Source organism: Lactuca serriola, chromosome 9 (genome assembly GCF_051521515.1).
Source record: "Lactuca serriola cultivar US96UC23 chromosome 9, Lser_US96UC23_V15, whole genome shotgun sequence".
In the NCBI taxonomy this organism is placed as follows: domain Eukaryota; kingdom Viridiplantae; phylum Streptophyta; class Magnoliopsida; order Asterales; family Asteraceae; genus Lactuca; species Lactuca serriola.
The window spans coordinates 32,309,487-32,331,261 of NC_136416.1; the positions used below are offsets into that span (position 1 = coordinate 32,309,487).

At 39.6% G+C, this 21,775-nt stretch overlaps 1 protein-coding gene across 2 annotated transcripts; it reads right to left on the reverse strand.

Annotated features, from left to right (window-relative positions):
- Positions 1-5,840: 5,840 nt before the first annotated feature.
- On the reverse strand, positions 5,841-9,597 carry LOC145072073 (transcription factor bHLH48-like). 2 transcript variants are annotated; one of them, XM_079018437.1, is made up of 7 exons: positions 8,639-9,597; positions 8,426-8,548; positions 8,287-8,352; positions 7,129-7,197; positions 6,939-7,010; positions 6,247-6,412; positions 5,841-6,133 (listed from the first exon to the last, which is right to left on the reverse strand). In XM_079018437.1, the coding sequence occupies exons 1-7, from the start codon at positions 8,993-8,995 to the stop codon at positions 6,096-6,098; spliced, it is 891 nt and encodes a 296-aa protein (XP_078874563.1). In that variant the 5' UTR covers positions 8,996-9,597; the 3' UTR covers positions 5,841-6,095. The 2 variants fall into 2 exon arrangements, with proteins under 2 accessions (XP_078874563.1, XP_078874564.1); XM_079018438.1 differs by lacking the exons at positions 5,841-6,133; positions 6,247-6,412 and adding an exon at positions 6,601-6,696.
- Positions 9,598-21,775: the final 12,178 nt, after the last annotated feature.

Genomic DNA, 21,775 nt, shown 5'->3' on the forward strand with positions numbered 1-21,775 from the left:
GATTAAATAGGGCATAAACCCTAAAAATTAGAGTCTGTCCCTACCTTTCGTATGCAATGTGTACTCCACGTATGCCCTGTATACGTGGATGAGTCTCACGATCCGAAAATGGGCAAGTATGCCAAGCGTACTTCCAGAGTACACCCTGCGTACTAGCTAGGGGACCAAAATGTAAAGTTTTGCATTACGGGCTAAAAGGAAAACTTAATAGAATACAAATGTTACAATAATTCTTTCTTCATGAATTCCATTTAATTAAATTTGGGGATTAGGGTTTTTTTCCGCGGCGCGAACCTTGTTGTGGCACGACCATGTTATTTTAAGTTGTGACGTGGTCTTGTACTGGTCGCGATGCGGTGACGGCTAGGATTTAAACCTTAAACCTTAGGTTTTGGGCCTTATATAAGTGCACTAACTACTAGGGTTTGTTGATTATCTCAGTCTCCATCCTCAGAAACGAAACCATATCCCTAGTGAGAGAGAATCTTGAGTGTTGGTTGCCTTTGTTGGTGTTTTGGTCTTGTCTTAGAGAAGAAGGTGGTGTTTCATTTCTTGTTTGGGATTTTGAAGTTGAGATCTTATTTCCTAAGCATCTTCCAGATCTCCATGAGGTTCGGTGGTGTGAGAAGTTGCTTCTGTGTGAGCTGTTTTACTTTTGTTTTGATTAAATGAGTTTTCTCACTATACTATATATGACAGTACATGTCTCTGAATGCTAGGATATGGTTACTGTCAAAATGTGCTTGTTTGTGTAGTTTGGTTAATCTGTAGTGTGATAAGTGTTTGTTTGTAAAATGCTTTGATATGTCTATTTCGAAGTTGATAACCAGATAAACTTAAGTGTTATGAGTCTAGATACTTATGTCTATGAGTTGATGATAATACCAACATAAGTGTTGTGATTCTGGATACTCCTATCTAGGAGTTGATGGAAAGATCAAATAAAGTGTTGTGAATCTGGATACTCCTATCTAGGAGTTGATGGCTGATCGGTCTTAGGTATTAAGAGATTTGGTTGTATGGATGTATGTGTATTGATGTACATCAATATATGGTATCATGGGGAACTCAATAAGCTTTGGCTTACAATTATTGATTAAATGTTTCAAGCACTTCAGATGATCGTGGGAAGGCGAATACATGATTGTACACACTCATTAACAACTTTCATGTTTGAGATTTTGTGTTGTCTTATGATACTCTGATTTTCAGGATTATGACTTACGGAACAAATGGTTTTATTGATGTTTGGTTCTAAGAAAATGAAAATTTTTCCTTATTTAAAATTTAAAAAATGTATTGTGAAAATTGAGATGTTACATATTTGTTCGATGGTTGGATTTAAGGGTTAGATGGTGGAAACATGTTGTGGATCGCTACATGACAAACTTCATAATTAGAAAGTTTAAATGCTTTCAACTGGATGAATATTGGCCTTATTGAAGTTGATTTTATTGGATTAAGGTGTCTAAACCAATAACTAAATTGGTATATACTTGAATTAAATGCAAACTCCTTTTTGGGTTTCTCTAAAAAATAATAAGTGAGTAGAATGACATTTGGAGAGAGAGGTTGATTTATTGATTTATTATGGGATTAATAAATAATTTGTTAATATATTATGAGATTGATTATTAATTAGAAATAGTATTATTTACTTAATAATTAATTTGAATTAATTTTTATATTAATTGGATTAATTAAAAGTGCAAGGAATTAAGCTATAATTGTTCAATAGTTGAATAAAAGGGAATTCCATAAGCTTCCAAGCCTTGGACGGTTTGGAGAGCATTTTTAGGGTTGATGGAATATTCCTTAAGATTAAGTAGGAGTTGAATAATTACTTAATTTGAAATATTAATATTATATTCAAATTTGGGTTTCCAAGGCTCCTTGTATCAGCTATAAATAGGACCCTTTGGCTCCTCATTTTCGTCCACTCTTGCACTCAAAGGAGTAGCCAAAATTCTACTCCCCTCTCCCCCTCCTCTCTCCTCAAGTCCTCTAATAGATAAGGTTTGAGTACAAACCATTATAGGCATCAAGATTTTGTTGCTTGTTTTCCAAGGCTTTTTAAGAAAGGAATTGATTTGATTATTTTCTATAATAATCAAAAGATATGTAAAACGTAATCCTATATGAATTTTGATTATTGTAGGCTTCCCTCAGGATTCTTGATATTCATAGCCTATTGTTATCAATATAGAAAACTTATATCCCGATAGGTTGCATGTGAACTTAGTGTTAAGTTATTTTTGCCTCATGTATTGAATTATAACCTATAAAACCTATCAGTGGTATCAAAAACTTGGTTTTCTATTTGATTATGCATAATCGTGAATGGATCAAAATTAAGGTTTATAAAAATTAAACCCTAAATGCTTGAATTTTTGCAAAAGGTTCTAAAAAACCTACCCTCCACCCCCTTACTTTCGAAAATGGCTCTAAGGTTTCCTTAGGGTTCACCTTATTTACTTAATATTATTTTAAATGCCTTGAATTTTGAATAATTAAAACCAGATAACCCTAAACCTAATTTTCAAAAATTAGTAAGGTTTTGGATTATGATTAAATTTGAATTATTTTATTAATTGTTTAATTGAAAATAATTATTTAATCCCCAAATGATATAATATAATATAATTAATTGTTTAATTCAAAGATAAAAGATTAAATCATAATTTGTATAAATTTTAATTAATTAAAAGCTTAATTTAGATAATTAACATTTAAACCATTTATTCTGAAATGTTTTCAAATACACCTAGTATATAATATTAAAACTCCAATTACTATATGTATAATAAAAGTTAATCGAATCGCTAGTAAGCATCATTCACGAAGTTATGCTATAAAGATGGTATAAGGAAACGACCTATAAAATGATCGTTGAATGAGTGTCCTTTTCACCCACCGCTCTCCTGTGTGGTGGATGGTCGTTAGTTGAACGAGTTTGATATGACATAATCTTATTAAAAGTATAATGCTATAAAAATACTAGAATATTCTTTAAAATCTCACTCTAGTTATTTTAGGAAAATGTGAAAAGTATGCTAATCCATGAAAAATACACATCGCATGGCTAACTGGCACACTAATTTAGGACTATAAAGGTGACATGATGGCACAACTCAAAATTATCAATGTTAATGGAGCATGTGTGGTTTGCCGACACATTAATTTGAGATGATAAATGACTTCGAGATTGTCAAGCGTGTTTGCATGGTGGAGGGTCGTTAGTTGAACGAGTTTGATAGGACATAATCTCATTAAAAGTATAATGCTACAAAGTACTAGAACATTCTTTAAAATCCCACTCTAGTTATTTTACGAAAATGTGAAAAACATGTTAATCCATGAAAAATACACATTGCATGGCTAACCAACACACTAATTTGGAACTATAAAGTTGACATGATGACACAACTCAAAAATTATCATTGTTAATGGAGCGTGTGTGGTTTACCAACACATTACTTTGAGATGATAAATGACATCGAGATTGTCAAGCGTGTTTGCATGATTATTCACATCTTGTTTGTGATTCTCAGTATCCCTATCACAAATAGAAGAACAATATCTGAGATTAAATATGTCATTGATAAGATTCAGTGAATCTCAAAAGATCTAGGAATTTCATATTAGATTGAAATTTGTAAATTGTCTTACTTACCTTCATTAATTCGCAATAAGACAACGACACCCCTCTTCTTGATTGTGAAATGTATTTTGGTTCCTAGTATTGAATATTTATTTTGGGTTAAAACATTAAGGATTTATGTCAACCAACTAAAATTATCTTTCTTATATAGATGTCTACTCTTGGAGATGCTACTGCTGCTCAATCTTCCACCAACAACTTGAACTTCACTCTTCTATCGATCCTATCAAAGAAGAAATTAGTTGGTCCAAACTACATGGACTAGATGCGAAATCTCAAAATGACTCTTCGATACGAGGGTAAAGAATATGTTCTCGATAAACCTCTACTCGAAGTTCTATGAGGACTATTGCAACACTATGAGGACGCAACAAAGGTTGCTTGCATCATGGTAACAACCCTGTTACATGAGTTTCAAAAGTTCTATGAGGACTATTGGCCATATGAGATGTTCTTGGATCTTGCTGAAAAGTTTCACAAGAAAGCACGTCAAGAGAGGTATGATGTCGTCAAGATGTTAATGGCATACAAGTTGAAGGAAGGAGAATTTGTCTACAATCATGTGTAGAGAATGTAGAGATATGTGGAGTGTTTGGAAAAGCTCAATGTGTCCTTTGACAAAGAATTGGTCATAGACACAATCCTAAACTCCTTGCTTCCCGGTTATAACCAGTTTATCTTAACGTATCATTTGAATAACATGGAGACCAAATTGACCTAACTCCACAACTTGTTAAAGACATTTGAATCGGGGATGAAGAAAAATAAGGTCTCTTCTACCACAAGTGCTCATGTCCTTGCCAGTGGGCAAAACAGAGGAAAGAAAATGAAGACTAATCCTCAATCGAACTCAAAGGACAAGACCCACGGTGGAATGTCTAGCAATGGGTCGAACTCAAAGCCCAATTTTGATATTTTTGTTGTTAAATGATCCCAAAGAGGCAATTTGCGACTATTGTAACAAAAAATGGCATTAGAAACGAAGTTGCCCTAATTACTTGCAAGATTTGAAGGATGGCCAGGTCAAGTCATCTTCGGCAGGTATATACACTATTCTAACTACAATATGGATGTTATGGAATTTGTGAAATTTACTAATGCTTGGAGTGAAAAAAATCACCGGTTGGAGTGAAAGAAAAAAACACGAGGAAATGTGATTTTCTCTAAAAGATTGTTTCTTAGTCTTACTTTTAGTTATTTCATATGAAGTCAAAATGAAAACTTACTTGAGTTAACAGTTAAAAAAATTGCTAAAATATTTTACAAATTTTGCTTTCGTTGGTTTCACAATATCATGGAACATGTTTTATATTACAAATTTGTATAATATTCACTTACATTACAAAAATGTTTTAGAACCAAACAACTTGTAAGGCAATAAACACCTAAATAAAAAATAGTTTTTTATTTAAATTTTTTATGCGCGTGAGTTAATTGTTGGAGAATTAACCAATCCGACTTCGGAAAGGGTACGACTCTAATATCCCCGAGAAGGGGGTCGAAACATTTTAAAATGATTTTTTAGTCGCAAAGCACCTTCAAACATGTTATCCGTTGAATTCCACCGAGTAGGAAAGTTCCAATTCGAACCCAACCAAAAGAAGTTGCCTCTTACAAAACGTTATATTTCTATGATATATAATGTTGTCAATCCAGAAAAACTATTGCAACCTTTCTTTAAAACTTGATCTAACAAGTTTAATGAATTTAAGTCCGTCTACCACATCCAAGTTTATTATGTGTGCAAAACTCAAGTACGAAAATATCGTCCTTTGAGATTTTTTTATGTTTGATTTTTAGTTGTCCAAGGACTTTGGTATTATTTGACACAACATAAAAAAACTAGCAAATGTTTCATTTTATAATTTAAAGAACTGTTATTACATATTCTAAATTCGTATATAAATTATGAGTGGTTTACGTATATGTTATGATACTTATACGGTTGTGTCACAAAATTGCTCGAAAACAAACCCACATACTCACACGTGGGACCTACATTTCAACCTAGAAAAGTTCTTGATCTTAAAAATGTATGAAGCATAAAACATATTGATCTTTCTTGCAAATTGCTATAGGGTTTTGAGTCGCATCATTCCAATACCATATAACTCTAATATGATTTTTATTTGGTAGTGTCAAAAATCGTGTTTGTTATATACACAGTAAACTTCAGGAATGGTTATAATTATGTCGCGATTTCTTTATTCATGTATTATTACATGTTATTATATGACATAATTATAAAATCTACATATATAAGTACTCAATTTCTTAGTAGTTACTACATTGAATTAAAATCCGCGTACTTGTGAAATTGCTTCAAATTTTGCTAACTTTTTACCTCACTTCTAATCTTCTATAAATCACTCCAACTTTATATATATATATATATATACAAGCTAGCTACCTTTGAAGTGACACACCATCTTCATTATAACTCCATTTTCAGCTGACTAGTCAGCCAAGAAGCTATTTACAATCGACAAAATTGGTTCAATCAAATGAACATTATAATTAATTACATGATAACAAGATTTTATTTACGTTATAACAAGAATTTGATTACGTATTTAATTAATTACCTGAATTGCCTGAAGAGTCGTAGCTCAAAAGTGAGGTCTCTGGTGTTACCAAGTTAGTGAGTCCATCAGGATGCCATATTTCTTGTGTGTTCCCATTCAATTCTCCATCGGGCCACCATGATTGTGTAGCCATGCCCGTGAAGTTGCACTCCATCGGGGACCCACTCTGCAAGGTTTTCAAAACATTGATGAAATAAAAAAGTAAATGGTTGTCATGAGAAAAATTCCACATGTAACATATTTGTACTGTGTTTGATCTGTAACAAACTCATATTAGGTAACAAACTCATACTAGGACTGATGTCAATGAAATAATATATATATATATATATATATATATATATATATATATATATATATATATTTTAGTTACACCAAAAAGATGGAGCAACGTAGAACTTGTGTCATATTGTCTATGTAAAAGACGTTAATGTCCTCATTACTGTTTCCCTACACATTTTATTATTAAAAAAATGGTGTTAGTGAACAATATAACACAAAATATGGTTTTATACTACCGATTAACATCAAATATGGTGTCTGAGTTTCTTTATACAAATGGTTCTTTTAACTTTGAGTTTGTGTTCTTTTTAGTTTATTATTATTATGTATAATAAAATAATATTCTATATCTAACATTTGTTACTTGTGACATTATACTAAAGATTAAATTTATAGTAACTTATTTTTACCTCTGAAGAAAACAAACTTTCGAGGTTGATATCAGCTCTTGGGTGAACAGCAGCGAGTTTCATAGATAAAAACTGCAATAAAAATTGAAGGTTATGAGAAGAAAATGGTAATAATTTGAGACCAAATTTAACTTGTTTTATTAAGATCGATAAAAGATTGTAATAGTTTGAAAAAGACTAATTAATTAACCTCTACTTGAAGTTGTAGGGATTGTACATGATTGATGATCTCCTCAAGCACCATTGCTGTACCAGAAACCTACAATTTAGAGTTTGATGAGTTTCAAGGAGTATATATTATTAATTATATAATAGTTGTTGATGTAGCATTATAGACCATTTTTTAAATGGGTGTAATTGAATTTTTGTCTTGATGTAAAAGATAATGAAAAATAGGTGCAATGCATAGAAATAACAAATTTATCATATCCTTACAATAAGATATTTATGATTAGTGTATTTATTGCTAAAGCAAGCATAGGCAAAGCTAGCAAAATAAATGCCATAACTTCCATTTATATAATATCATATTAAAATGTTTTTTTTACATTCTTTCAATAATAATTTTTTTTAATAAATGAAGGTTTTTTTTGACATATGTCAATCTTTTATGGGTTTTGACACTTGTCATTTTATGGTATTTTTGAAATAAATATTATCCATTTGTCAATTTTTAATTTGTTTCAATTTTTAAAATTAAAGTCATATATTTATATATATAAAGTATTAAATATCATATATATGATTTTAAATTGCAATAAATACGTTTCTTTCTTTTTTATTTTAAAAGTTGTACATTATAAAATATTTTCTATTTATATTTTAATTTAATATTTAATTTTTTTTAAATCAACCCGTGTAATACACGGGTATCACACCTAGTACTTATAATGTTCGTAAATATAATTTTATTTTGGCTAATTTTTAGTGGCCTGTTTGGTAACCTTGTAATTTTTAAATTAAGAGAGATTTTTAATTTTTTAGATTCAAAGCGTTTTATAGTCTTTTATCTTTTAATTATTTAATAATCTCTTAATTTTTAAGATAATAATTTATATCTAAATTAAAAAAACAACAACAACAAAAAAAAAAAAAAAAAGAAGTGTTGAAACTTGAAAAGATCCTACTTTTTCAACAAACTATTTTCCTTTTCTATTTTACACAATCCCCTCATTTTTTACGTTCAAACCTTTTAAAAGTTTAGATCCTAACAACAATGTATTAATGTCACAAGCAATTATTAATTTTAAACCACATAATCTTCTGTTTTAAAAGTTACTTTTTAATGTAGTATTTGTTTAGTGGGGTTATTTGAAAAGTCAAATGTGGTTATGGCTAAGTAGCTAACCTTGTTACAACCAGGAACCAGTTCTTGCAAAAGCTTCATCCGAGCATTGATCTTCTCTCGTCTTGCCTGTCAAATCAATCCATAATTATTGATTTATAAATGCACTGATTTTGATGAAAGATTATGAATTTATGATTACTCGTTCAGCTAAGCTATGGCTATCAGTAGCTTCACCCCGCCGAGCTCGAACATGAACGCACGGAAGCTTCTCGCGTTCGGTGACTTTTGCAGCGGTTTTGCTCTTCTTCCCCGATGATTTCACCTAATTTTGATAAATTTTGCTTTTAATAGGTCAGTTACTTGATATTAGAATCGTAGAAATTGAGGTAAAATGGCGAATCAAGTCACAAACCGTCTTTTCTCGATCCTTTCGTTTTGTTGACATTGAATCTATTGGATCTGAGGAAATCGGTGATGAATTGTGCAGGGAACCTGATTCCAGAGGCTCTTGTTTCACCGGATTACTGATAATACGGTTCGGATTTTGTAGAATTAGAATTGATCCCATCGTCTCCGGCGAATTCTCCTTCGCCGTCACGGAGGGGAAAACTTTTGGTGTTTCTTCCTCCGGCGAATGTAGAAGCTTCACGGCTTGATTCGGTGGAAGCTCGAGAAGAGCCGTGAAGGAATTGCCAGTCTCCAGCGGTGGTTCCGCCGACATCAGGTTCTGAATCTCTTCATCCACAAACTGAAACGCTTCCAAATTCATATTTCTTCGAAGAGGAATCACAGCCAAAATATCAAAAACTGTTAACTAAAAAAGGACTTTATAAAAGCACGCAAAGTTGAAGGGGGGCCAGACTGAGACAAGTTGCTTCGAAAACTGAGAAGTCATTGGCAATGACAATGGCAATGGCAACTGGCAACCGCTGACGGAAAATGACGGAAGGTAAGGGTAAGTGCACTTTGTGCGGCAGAGAAAGGCGTTCAGCTTTCTCTGTTTTCAATGGAAAAAAAAAAGCCCTTCAAAAACTGGATATCGTACTGGTTCTTCAATGGCAGTCAATCTGGCAAGGTATGTGTAGCTTTATTGATTCTTGTTTTCAAGAAGCCATTTAGAGTAGTCCGAAAGCAACGTTTTCTGTATGGTCCCCTGGCTTCAATTTGATTCTGCAACCAAATTCATCTTTCTTTTTTCTTTCTTTCTTTCAAGAGAGTTGATGGCGGGGACCGGATCGTGCATCCGTATCCGACCCCGGTGTGTCTTAAGTCTTAACTACGGAAGATGATCCATCGCTGTCTTCCATTATTTTTTAGGCATTCTCACTTCATGTACTTATACTTACCCTTTTTCTATCATTTTAATATCAAATGACGTTAAAAGGAATATCGTATTTCATTTTATGTTATATTATTGAAAACTCTTATTAATTCCTACTATAATAATTATTTTTTGTTGAATAATTTAAAACCAGAGGTAGCACCCTCCATCTGTCTAATATTATGGACATTTTAGCGGACGTTATGTGTTTCGGGAGTTTTTAGACTCAATTTTGGATCAAATGGATTTTGGTTGGAAATGGAGAAGGTAAATTAGGGGCTGTCTTTCCTCGAGTAGGGCCTCGGTTTTGGTCAACGACTCGCCTACAAAAGAGTTTGACGTCATTAGAGGAGTTAGGCAAGGGGATCCTCTAGCGCCATTTCTTTTTATTATTGCCATGGAAAGACTTCATGTTTGTATGGAAAGAGCACGTGAACTTCACTACTTTCAGGGGGTGTCTCTTCCATTAAATAACATTTCTATCTCGCATCTTATGTATGCCGATGATGTTACTTTCATTGGAGATTGGTCAGAAACCAACTTTGTTAATCTTAATAGTTTACTTCGATGTTTTTTTCTTGCCTCGGGTTTGAAGGTAAACTTGTACAAAAGCAAAGTTTATGGCATTAATGTTAACTCTTTGGAGATTGATAGGCTTGCTAACATCTTGAAGTGTGAGTCCGCTGCTCTCCCTTTCACTTACTTGGGCTTATCGGTTGGGGCCAATATGAAGCTAGCAAAGCATTGGAGTCCGGTGATTGAGAAAGTAAAAAGGAAATTATCAAATTGGAAGGCAAAAAGCCTTTCTTTTGGTGAACGTCTCACCCTTGTTAACTTGGTGCTTAGTAGTCTTCTGTTTTACTACTTTTCTCCTTTTAGAGCTCCAAAGAAAGCGATTAATATTCTAGATGGTTTGAGAAGGCGGTTTCTATGGGGTGGAGATGAAGCTAATAAAAAATCTAATAGGTTTCTTGGGATGTTGTTACGAAATCAAAAGAAAATGGGGGTCTAGGAGTGAGTTGTCTCGACTCTGCAAACTTGACGCTTCTTGCAAAGTGGTGGTGGAGGTTAACAGTTGGGTATGATGATTTGTGGTGCTCTTGTGTCAAAGCCATTCATAATATTATGCTTATTGATGGAAAACCCTTGGCTAAAAAGTCTTTAAAAGGTGTTTGTCTTGATATCGCAAATTTAGATAAGGATTTCCGTGATAAAGGAATTGAGTTGAATACTCTTTTCAGAAGGGTAATAGGTAAAGGGGATAAAACTCACTTTTGGAAGGATGTTTGGTGTGGGGACTTAAAGCTTAAGGAGATCTTTCCAAATCTTTATGCAATTGAAACCGATAAAGATTGCTTAATTAGTGATAGAGTGGGTGTGGGGGCCGGAATAAAGAAGCATTTCTTTTGGAAATGGTCTAGACAAACAAGGAGAGGGCGTGAAATGAGGCAATTATCAGACTTGACTGATATGTTGAATAATTTTCTGTTTCATTTTTATAATGACAGGTGGACTTGGAGTGATGATAGAAAATGAGATTTCTCGATCAGATCTTTAAAGCTTCTTATGGAGAATCATGTTACAAATGTGGCAACTTCTTTCAAATGGGTTGGTTGGATCCCGCTGAAGATCAACTGTTTTGTCTGGAGAATGATAAAAAAAATAAGATTCATTTGGTTCCTAACCTGATGAGGCGTGGTATAGTGGTATCGTCCAACTTATGCACTTTCTGTCATGATTTTGATGAAGGGTTGTATCATGTTTTCTTTTCATGTGGTTATGTGTCATTGTTGTGGAAGTGGCTTGTGGAGTGGTCTTGAATTCTTCCGGAACAACCCTTTTCGTATCTTGATTTGGAAAGGATGCTTAATAGGTTAACAGTAACAAAAAGACTCATAACTTGAAGTTGTCATTAATCTATTGCACCATTTGGATGATCTGGAAAGCAAGAAACGCAAGTGTTTTTCAGGAATGAGAGGCGACCTTCAATGACGATTGTTGATTATATTAGCATGTTTACGTTTAATTTAATTGGATTAAGAATAGATCTAAATTTAATGTTGCATATGTGGTGTAATTCTCCTTTATCTTGTTTTTCATGTACTTTGTCTTGAGCGCCTTGCTTAAGCTTTTGTTTTTTTTCCTAATGAAATGTTTTGTTGTTCAAAAAAACTTATTGTTGAAGATTTGTATACTTATGATAAAGAATATATAATTTAAAATTAAATTAAGTTTAATTATGCATACAAGTAAGGAAGTAGGTTTATTTGAAAACACTGAAAATATAAAAAATGCAATAACAAATCAAAAGTTTTAAGTTATCATCAAAGTGGCAATTTGATAGTTAGTTGATAGTTAGTAATACAATTAATTTAAATTAATAAAAGATATGGGTATTAGGGTAATTTTTAATTACCTCAATATTTAATTTTTTGAAAATCTATAATTCACGTTGATTTTATCCTTGAAATTGCTAAAATTAAAATTGACTAGATCAAACAACTTTGAATCGAACAATGATAATAAATAGTAATATTTTATCGCTTTAAAATACCAAACTATCAAAACTTTAAGCATTATGTTAACAATATGGTGAGGCTTTCTCGTCTTTTTGATTCATGATTTTTCTGACATGCACGAAAGGATAGGTTGGATTTTGGATGTTTTTGATATTTTTTATGTGTTTTTTTGCGAGATATTATCAAGATAGTCATAGCTTGATTGGTTCTGATGTTGCAACTACATGGAACAATTTTGTTCTAATTAAGTTCAACATTTTATTATGACACATGTATTCCTACTCGATCAAACCATGTTGATAGAGGTTTGGAGTTGGATTCTATTATTTGTCCGATGTGTATGCTTGAGTTCAAGAAGGTGCCTCATATGTTCTTGGTTTATCCGCATAATATTGTTATTTAGATGTTTATTAGTAGTTGGTGGGTTGTTGATTTGTCTCCTTTGGTGCCGTCGGACTCTTTGATTCATTAGGCGGACCTTGTCTCTTTGCTCGGGTAAGCAACGGAAGGCTTTTATGCAATGGTTGTCATAGATTTTTTTAGGTGTTATGGAATTTTAGTAATGTTAAAATTTTTGGAACAATTAAACCCAAGAAAGCAACTATTTTTTATGACTTTGTAGCTAGATCCTTTTTTTGTTTGAATTTGTAATAGACGTAAAAACTCAAGATGTTTTGGTGTAGCACCTGGTTCCCGGTACGTACTTCTTGTAATTTTAAATTCTTAATTCTTGCATTTTGCCTTGGACTCGGCGAGTTGAAGGACCAACTCGCCAAGTAGGAGCGGGATGGGACACAGGGTTCGAGCCGTGGACTCGGCGAGTCGGTCTCCCGACTCGGCGAGTAGGCCCTGTTTGGGCAAAAACCCTAACCCGAGCATTGTCACCCTATTTAAGCACATTAACTCGGCCCCTTGTCCTTAACACTTCCAGAGAGCTGTAGTGAGAGCCCATAGTCCGCCATTTTGTGCTTGTTTGTGAGTTGTTGCTTGGAGAAGGGAATTGGAGCTTAGAAGAAGAAAAGAAGAGTTTAAAGAGTGCAAGAGAGGAAGTAGATCCGAAATCTACTTTGGGAGAAGCTTTCATTCAGGTAGTAAAGTCTCTACCTTGATCTTTAGTTCATTAGATCCCATTTTGTCCCAATTTAGTGGTTTTCAAGCCCTAAAACACCAAACTCCATGTGTTTGTGCTTAATAATCTGAAAGGACTTCAGATCTAGACTTTATGGACGTGCTAGAAGCATAAAGTTGTTGTGGTTGAAGTGATTGAGGACCCCCATGGAGTGCATGATCTTTTAAAGAGCTTAGAATTCCATTTTGAGCTTGTAGGGCCATGCATGCACGTAAAGTTTGCAACTTTACGTGTTAAGCATGCCTTAGGATCATAGATCTGTGGTTTTGAAGAGTTGCATGTCTCAGATTTGGCTCATATGGGAAATGGGTCAAGGGACTCGGCGAGTTCTATGAATATGGCCTTAGACTCGGCGAGTTGGATGAACAACTCAGCGAGTCCTATGAAGATTGTCTGGTACTCGACGAGTAGTTCTTCAAACTCGGCGAGTTGTATGAACTGTTGTTGTGAACGAAGGGTTTAAGTGTCAGAGGTCCAGCCCTTCGTGTTTGCACGTGGGATTAGCAATCTAACGTGTTCCGATAGTCCTAGAAACCCCAAATTCTCATGAAGGATGTTCGGATAAGGATCTGGAAGCAAGTAGGAAGTCTGCTCGCATAGACTCGGCGAGTTGCTCATGGACTCGGTGAGTCGGATCACGAGTCAGTTCCATAGTCCCGAGTAGTGAGTCAAGGGTGACTCAGTGAATGGAAAGAGGGACTTGGCGAGTAGGACCGGGCTAGTAGGAGAAGGACTCAGCGAGTCTGTGCCACGACTCGACGAGTTCAGTCAACTGGAAGTTGAATTTGACCAAGGAGTTGACCTTGGACCAGGGATGGGTCAGTCAATTGACCTAAGGGTGTTTATGAGTGGCTAATCTATGTTTATGGGTTTGTAGCTGGGAGATTACCGGTGCAGCAGCCAGACATCTAGCAGTCAGACTTTCGGTAGCTACTCTTCGAGGTGAGTTTCCTTCTAATAGTAACGGGTCTAAGGCACCAAGGCCGGCCCGCATAGTTGATATGTTAGTATCGGAGTGTGGGTCGAGCCCGTATCTCATAGTTGAGTTGGATTTTGATATATGCCAGTATGATAGAATTGTTTATACTCGTTGTCTGTGTGATACTTGTATGTTATGGTTGAGCAGCTGAGTGTGGGCGAGGCCCGTATCTCTCTGATAGCAGAGTGTGGGCGAGGCCCGTATCTCTCAGATAGCGGAGTGTGGGCGAGGCCCGTATCTCCCATTTAGCGGAGTGTGGGCGAGGCCCGTATCTCCCAGCTAGCGGAGTGTGGGCGTGGCCAGTATCTTCGTGAGTGTGGGCGAGGCCCGTATCTCCTAGCTATTCATTGTATGTTTGTATGGTATGAGGTACTATGGGGGAACTCACTAAGCTTCGTGCTTACAGTTTTCAGTTTTGGTTTCAGGTACCTCTTCTTCGAAGGGGAAGGAGCTGGCGCGGTAGCGGCCCATCACACACATGCCTCGTATTCCGCACTATGAGATCTTCCTGGGGATTTGTACTCTGACATTTATTATGTTTTATGAAAATGCTTTCCAGACATGCGATATCTTTTATGAAATGTTATGATCAGTGAATGTTTTACTGCTAATGTTTTACTAAGAATATGTTTTTCAAAAATGAAATTTTTGGCTCGAATTTTTGGGATGTTACAAGTTGGTATCAGAGCCCTGGTTTGAGGGATTCGGACACACCTTCGGGGGTGTCTGAACTCAAATCGAGGGATTAAAAGATTTTAAAGAAGAAAATGTTTTCTAAAAGCTAAGTAAAGAGTTTTAAGAAGGAACGAAGTGTGTGATGTGCGCGACCGGCCGAGCTCAAGTAAGTATTCCCCAAAGTACCCATACAAGTTTATGTTATGTAGAACAGCATGCTAGAATAGGACTAAGGATCTAGGAGTGATGTCTTATGTGCCTGCTTTATGTGCTTCAGTGTATGAAAACTGCATGCTAGAATTGAGTAGACAGCAGTATGATAGCCTGTTAGGGTTATGCCTGATAGTATGAGTTTAGCACTGTATGCTAGTTCAGTTTCTTTCTATGAGAACGGATTTGCTTGAGAATGTTCCCTTTTGTCTGAATGCTGCTCGCTTTGTGCTTTGTAGGTTTCTGAGTGATGGAAGTTAGCCATTAGGTGAATACGGCACGTCACATGTGATTAGGGTTGAATAATCTTAGAGTGTTGGATTTGGCTCTATTGCACAACTCTCGTTTGAGTCTAACCGTTATAGGGACGAGTCTGTTAGTCGAAGGATTATCTGAGCCTCTCCACATGTGATGGTATTCAGGTAATGACTAATTGGCATTACAAGGAGTCCTTCAGCAGCTGAGGACCAGATAGGGTGGAGTTAGAGATTTCCCTAGGGCAAGCCTAGGATGGGCATAGCAGTGATCAGCAGCAGTGAAAGGGACCTGGTGGAGTCGAGGCAGTCCTTGGAGAAGGTACGGATAGATGTGGAAGGTAGTATGGGCCCGTACTACTGAAAGCAGAGGATTCGTACCCGAACCTAGGAGGGCTAAGATAAGACCAGGAAACTTGTAGAAGGTGTGATCCCTCCAAAGGTATCAGTATCGCTAACGGTTATTATTTATGTATTTCAGAATGGTGGTACTACGCTCGAGGCCAGCAGTTGGCAGTACAGGAGAGGGATCGGGTTCGGGATCAGGTTATGAACTAGTGGATGAGGGGCTACGCGAGTTCATCGCGTCAGAGATCACCAGAGGCATCCTTGAGTCGACCCCCATTATCTTCGGGTCGATCAAGGAAGGGATATTGGAGTTGATGGAGGATCGCCTCCGGGAATTCAGGAGCGACATGGCATCTGGCCAATCAGGATCTCGCACACTGTCCTTCAAGGACTTTCGGGGCAGTGGTGCGCCGGATTTTCACGGGGCAAAGGACCCCATAGCTGCCAGACGATGGATTGCAGACATTGAGTCTGCACAGTTGACTAGCTTCTACCCTGAGGGGTCGAAGGTGAGATATGCAGTAGGATGTTTGAGAGATCGAGCTAGGGATTGGTGGGAGTCTGTTGGTGACTCGTTGGGAGCCTCGGCTGTTGAGGCTATGACCTGGTCGGACTTTGTGACCAGGTTCAGGACAGAGTTTGCGCCGGCTGTCGAGCTTCAGCAGCTGGCCAGAGAGTTTTTAGACATGAGGCAGACTACGGAGACCGTGGCAGAGATCACCGTCAAGTTTCGGGAGAGGGCATTGCTGGTGCCACAGTATGCGGGAGATGAGGATATGAGGAGGACCCGCTATCATGACATGCTACGGGCTAACATCCGGGAGCATGTTAGCTTTTCAGCTTGCCCTACCCTAGAGTCCATGATTGCCAGGGCAAGGGAAAGGGAGATTGATTTAGAGCACATTCGAAAGAGAAAGGCAGAGACGGGGCAGGTGGTTGGGGATTCGGGGAAGAAGCCCAAGGGATCAGATGGGAGGCCGAAAGGCCAAGGAGGGCCGAGCCGCTGCGGGAAATGCGACAAGTCGCATGGGGGAGTATGTAGATTGGGATCATTAGGCTGCTACAAGTGCGGCAAGGCGGGGCACTTTAGCAGGGATTGTACTGCCCCTGTCTCGATTGTTCAGACATCCGAGTTGCTGTGTTTCCACTACAAACAGAGGGGCCACAAGAGGGCCAACTGCCCCCAGTTGACAGCATCAGCACCGGTCAAGGCGCCGGCCCCAGCTACCCTGCGGATTACAGATGGCCGGCAGGGAAAGGCAGAGGCTCCAGTGGTGAGGAATCGGGCGTTTCAGCTGACGACAGAGGAGGCACGCGCCGCACCCGTTGTGGTGACGAGTATGATTCTTTCCCTTTATCTTATTTTTATGATGTTATGATATTGATATGTGCTCTGTATATATGCAATAGGATCGTTCCATGTGAACGGTATTCCTGTTTAGGTGTTGTTTGACTCAGGTGCCACCCGGTCATTTGTTTCCCTTGCGCTTAGCAAGAGGTTTATTGAGTCTTCGGGCATGTTGGATTGCCCTTTAGAGGTGGAGATTGCCGATGATCGATCAGTGCGAGCATCAGCAGTGTTCAGGGATTGTGTTCTAAGGTTGTTTGAGGAGCGCTACTTGGTGGATTTGGTTCCCATTCCGTTGCGTGGGAACAAGGTGATTATAGGCATGGATTGGTTGAGCCCTAATGGGGCGGTGATAGATTGCACACAACAGCTGGTGCGGATCAGGACCCCAAGTGGGGGAGAGTTGGTAATCCACGGCGAGAGGCCACAACGTGGACCCACAGTATGTTCAGCAGCAAGGGCTAGGCGCTACCTTCAGCAAGGTTGCACGTGATATGTTGCGTACGTTATGGATGCCCGGGAGGCAGGTAAGGCGACGGTGAGCGAGGCCCCAGTGGTGCGGGACTACGCTGATGTGTTCCCGAAGGAGCTTCCTGGAATACCTCTGGAGCGTCAGGTAGAGTTCCGGATTGACCTAGTTCCTGGTGCGGCTCCGATAGCCAAGGCACCCTATCGGTTGGCTCCTCCCGAGATGCAGGAGTTGTCTACGCAGCTGCAAGAGCTGCTAGAAAAGGGATTTATTCGACCGAGCAGTTCACCCTGGGGAGCCCCGATCCTGTTTGTGAAGAAGAAGGACGGGTCGCATCGGATATGTATAGATTACCGGGAGCTGAATAAGGTAAGGGTGAAGAACCGTTACCCACTTTCAAGGATTGATGACCTCTTTGATCAGTTACAGGGAGCATCTTGGTTCTCCAAGATCGATTTGCGTTCAGGTTATCATCAGATGAGGGTCAGAAAGGAGGATGTACAGAAGGCCGCGTTTCGGACGCGTTATGGCCATTATGAGTTCGTGGTGATGCCGTTTGGGCTCACTAATGCTCTTGCTGCATTCATGGACCTCATGAACCGCGTGTGTAGACCGATGCTGGATCGCTCTGTGATAGTTTTCCTTGATGACATCTTGGTTTATTCCAAGACGCAGGAGGAGCACGAGGAGCATCTGAGAGAGGTTTTGGAGACCTTGAGGAGGGAGAGCTTGTACGCCAAGTTCTCCAAATGTGAGTTTTGGTTGCGCGAGGTGCAGTTTCTTGGACACCTCGTCAACCAAAATGGGATTTCATTAGACCCGACCAAGGTGGAGGCTGTGATAAGATGGGAGGTTCCGAAGTCTCCATCCGAGATTCGGAGTTTCCTAGGATTGGCAGGTTACTATCGGAGATTCATTTAGGATTTCTCCAAGATAGCCGTACCCCTGACACGGTTGACTAGGAAGGCCGTGGTCTTTCGATGGGGGCCTAAACAGCAGACAACGTTCGAGATTCTGAGGCAGAGATTGTGCGAGGCACCAATCTTAGCCCTACCCGAGGGCGTAGAGGATTTTGTGGTATATTGTGATGCGTCTATCTCGGGCTTAGGCGCAGTATTGATGTAGAGGGGACATGTCATTGCTTACGCCTCGAGGCAGCTGAAGCTTCACGAGGCGAACTACCCGACGCATGACTTAGAGTTGGGGGCGGTGGTTTTCGCCCTCAAGATTTGGCAGCATTACCTCTACGGGGTTTGGTGTACCATTTACACGGACCACAAGAGTTTGAGGTACCTCATGGACCAGCCGAATTTGAACATGAGGCAGCGTCGGTGGTTGGACGTGGTGAAGGATTATGATTACGAAATCCTTTATCACCCGGGGAAGGCCAATGTGGTGGCCGATGCACTTAGTTGCAAGGCGGCGCCGATCAGGGATATTTGCATGAGGATGACTGTGGTGACTCCCCTGTTAGAGTAGATTCGGGAAGCTCAGCAGGAGGCTATGAAGGAGGAACATCGGAAGAGTGAGCGAATAGTGGGTCAAGTCACCTCCTTCGATTATGATAGTCGAGGGTTATTGACACTACACCATAGGGTGTGGGTGTCGTATCACGGAGGCGTGCGCCAAATCTTGATGGAGGAGGCGCACAAATCCTGATTCTCTATTCATCCAGGGGCGATGAAGATGTATAATGATCTTCGTCTAGACTATTGGTGGCCCTGCATGAAGCAGGATGTGGCGTGGTACGTCGAGCGGTGCTTAACCTGTAGGAAGGTCAAGGCCAAGCATCAGAGACCGCACGACAAGATGCAGCCGTTGGACATCCCGTTGTGGAAATGGGAAGATACTACGATGGATTTTATCACGAAACTTCCCAGGACTGCGCGAGGAGTAGATTCGATTTGGGTCATCGTGGATCGATTGACCAAGAGCGCCCATTTTATTCTGATCCAGGAGAGTATCTCGGCTGAAAAGTTGGTCGATATCTATATCAGGGAGATAGTGGCGCGACACGGGGTGCCAGTGTCAGTGATATTAGACCGAGATGTGCGGTTCACTTCCAAGTTTTGGAAGAAGTTCCATGATGAGTTGGGCACTCGTCTGCATTTTAGCACCGCCTTTCACCCGCTGACGGATGGTCAGAGCGAACGGACCATCCAGACCTTGGAGGATATGTTGCGGGCATGCGTGCTAGATTTCGGTGGTAGCTGGGATACTTATCTTCCCTTGGCTGAGTTCTTGTACAACAACAGCTACCACGCGAGTATTGACCGTCCTCCATTCGAGATGTTGTACGGTCGGAAGTGCAGGACCCCGATATGTTGGGGTGAAGTTGGCCAGAGGGTCATGGGGAGCACCGAGGTGGTGCTCAAGACGACCGAGAGGATCTAACAGGTTCGAAGCAGGCTTCAGACTACGCAGAGTCGACAGAAAAGTTACGCCGACAAGCGTCGATCCGACCTAGAGTTCCTGAAGGTGTCGCCTTGGAAAGGCGTCATTCAATTCAGGAAGCGGGGCAAGTTGGGCCCAAGATATATTGGTCCGTTCAGGGTTGTAGCCCGGGTGGGCAAGGTGGCATATAAGCTGGACCTGCCAGTCGATCTCAATCAGATCCACAACACTTTCCATGTCTCCCAGCTGCGGAAGTGCCTAGTGGATGATTCAGCGGTGGTACCGCTAGAGGATATACAAGTTGATGACAGCCTGAATTACATTGAGCGCCCAGTCGCAATCCTCTACCGGAAGTCGAAGGATCTTAGGAACAAGAGGGTGGAACTCGTAAAGGTGCAATGGCAGCATCGGAAGGGATCATAGTGGACTTGGGAACCGGTGGAAGAGATGATGGAGCACTACCCCGAGCTATTTCAGGATCGAGCAGTAGACTTCGAGGACGAATTCTAAAATAAGTGGGGGAGATTTGTAGCACCTGGTTCCCGGTACATACTTCTTGTAATTTTAAATTCTTAATTCTTGCATTTTGCCTTGGACTCGGCAAGTTGAAGGACCAACTCGCCGAGTAGGAGCGGGACGGAACACGGGGTTTGAGCCGTGGACTCGGTGAGTCGGTCTCCCAACTCGGCGAGTAGCCCCTGTTTGGCAAAAACCCTAACCCGAGCATTGTCACCCTATTTAAGCACATTAACTCGGCCCCTTGTCCTTAACACTTCCAGAGAGCTGTAGTGAGAGCCCCTAGTCCCCCATTTTGTGCTTGTGTGTGAGTTGTTGCTTGGTGAAGGGAATTGGAGCTTAGAAGAAGAAAAGAAGAGTTTGAAGAGTGCAAGAGAGGGAGTAGATCCGAAATCTACTTTGGGAGAAGCTTTCATTCAGGTAGTAAAGTCTCTACCTTGATCTTTAGTTCATTAGATCCCATTTTGTCCCAATTTAGTGGTTTTCAAGCCCTAAAACACCAAACTCCATGTGTTTGTGCTTAATAATCTGAAAGGACTTCGGATCTAGACTTTATGGACGTGCTAGAAGCATAAAGTTGCTGTGGTTGAAGTGATTGAGGACCCCCATGGAGTGCATGACCTTTTAAAGAGCTTAGAATTCCATTTTGAGCTTGTAGGGCCATGCATGCACGTAAAGTTTGCAACTTTACGTGTTAAGCATGCCCTATGATCATAGATTTGTGGTTTTGAAGAGTTGCATGTCTCAGATTTGGCTCATATGGGAAATGGGTCAAGGGACTCGACGAGTCCCAAGGTGGAACTCGGGGAGTTCTATGAATACGGCCTTAGACTCGGCGAGTTGGATGAACAACTCAGCGAGTCCTATGAAGATTGTCTGGTACTCGACGAGTAGTTCTTTAAACTCGGTGAGTTGTATGAACTGTTGTTGTGAACGAAGGGTTTAAGTGTCAGAGGTCCAGCCCTTTGTGTTTGCACGTGGGATTAGAAATCTAACGTGTTTTGATAGTCCCAGAAACCCCAGATTCTCATGAAGGATGTTCGGATAAGGATCTGGAAGCGAGTGGGAAGTCTGCTCGCATAGACTCGGCGAGTTGCTCATGGACTCGGTGAGTCGGATCACGAGTCAGTTCCATAGTCCCGAGTAGTGAGTCAAGGGTGACTCAGTGAGTGGAAAGAGGGACTTGGCGAGTAGGACCGGGCTAGTAGGAGAAGGACTCAGCGAGTCTGTGCCACGACTCGACGAGTTCAGTCAACTGGAAGTTGACTTTGACCAAGGAGTTGACCTTGGACCAGGGATGGGTCAGTCAATTGACCTAAGGTTGTTTATGAGTGGCTAATCTATGTTTATGGGTTTGTAGCTGGGAGATTACCGGTGCAGCAGCCAG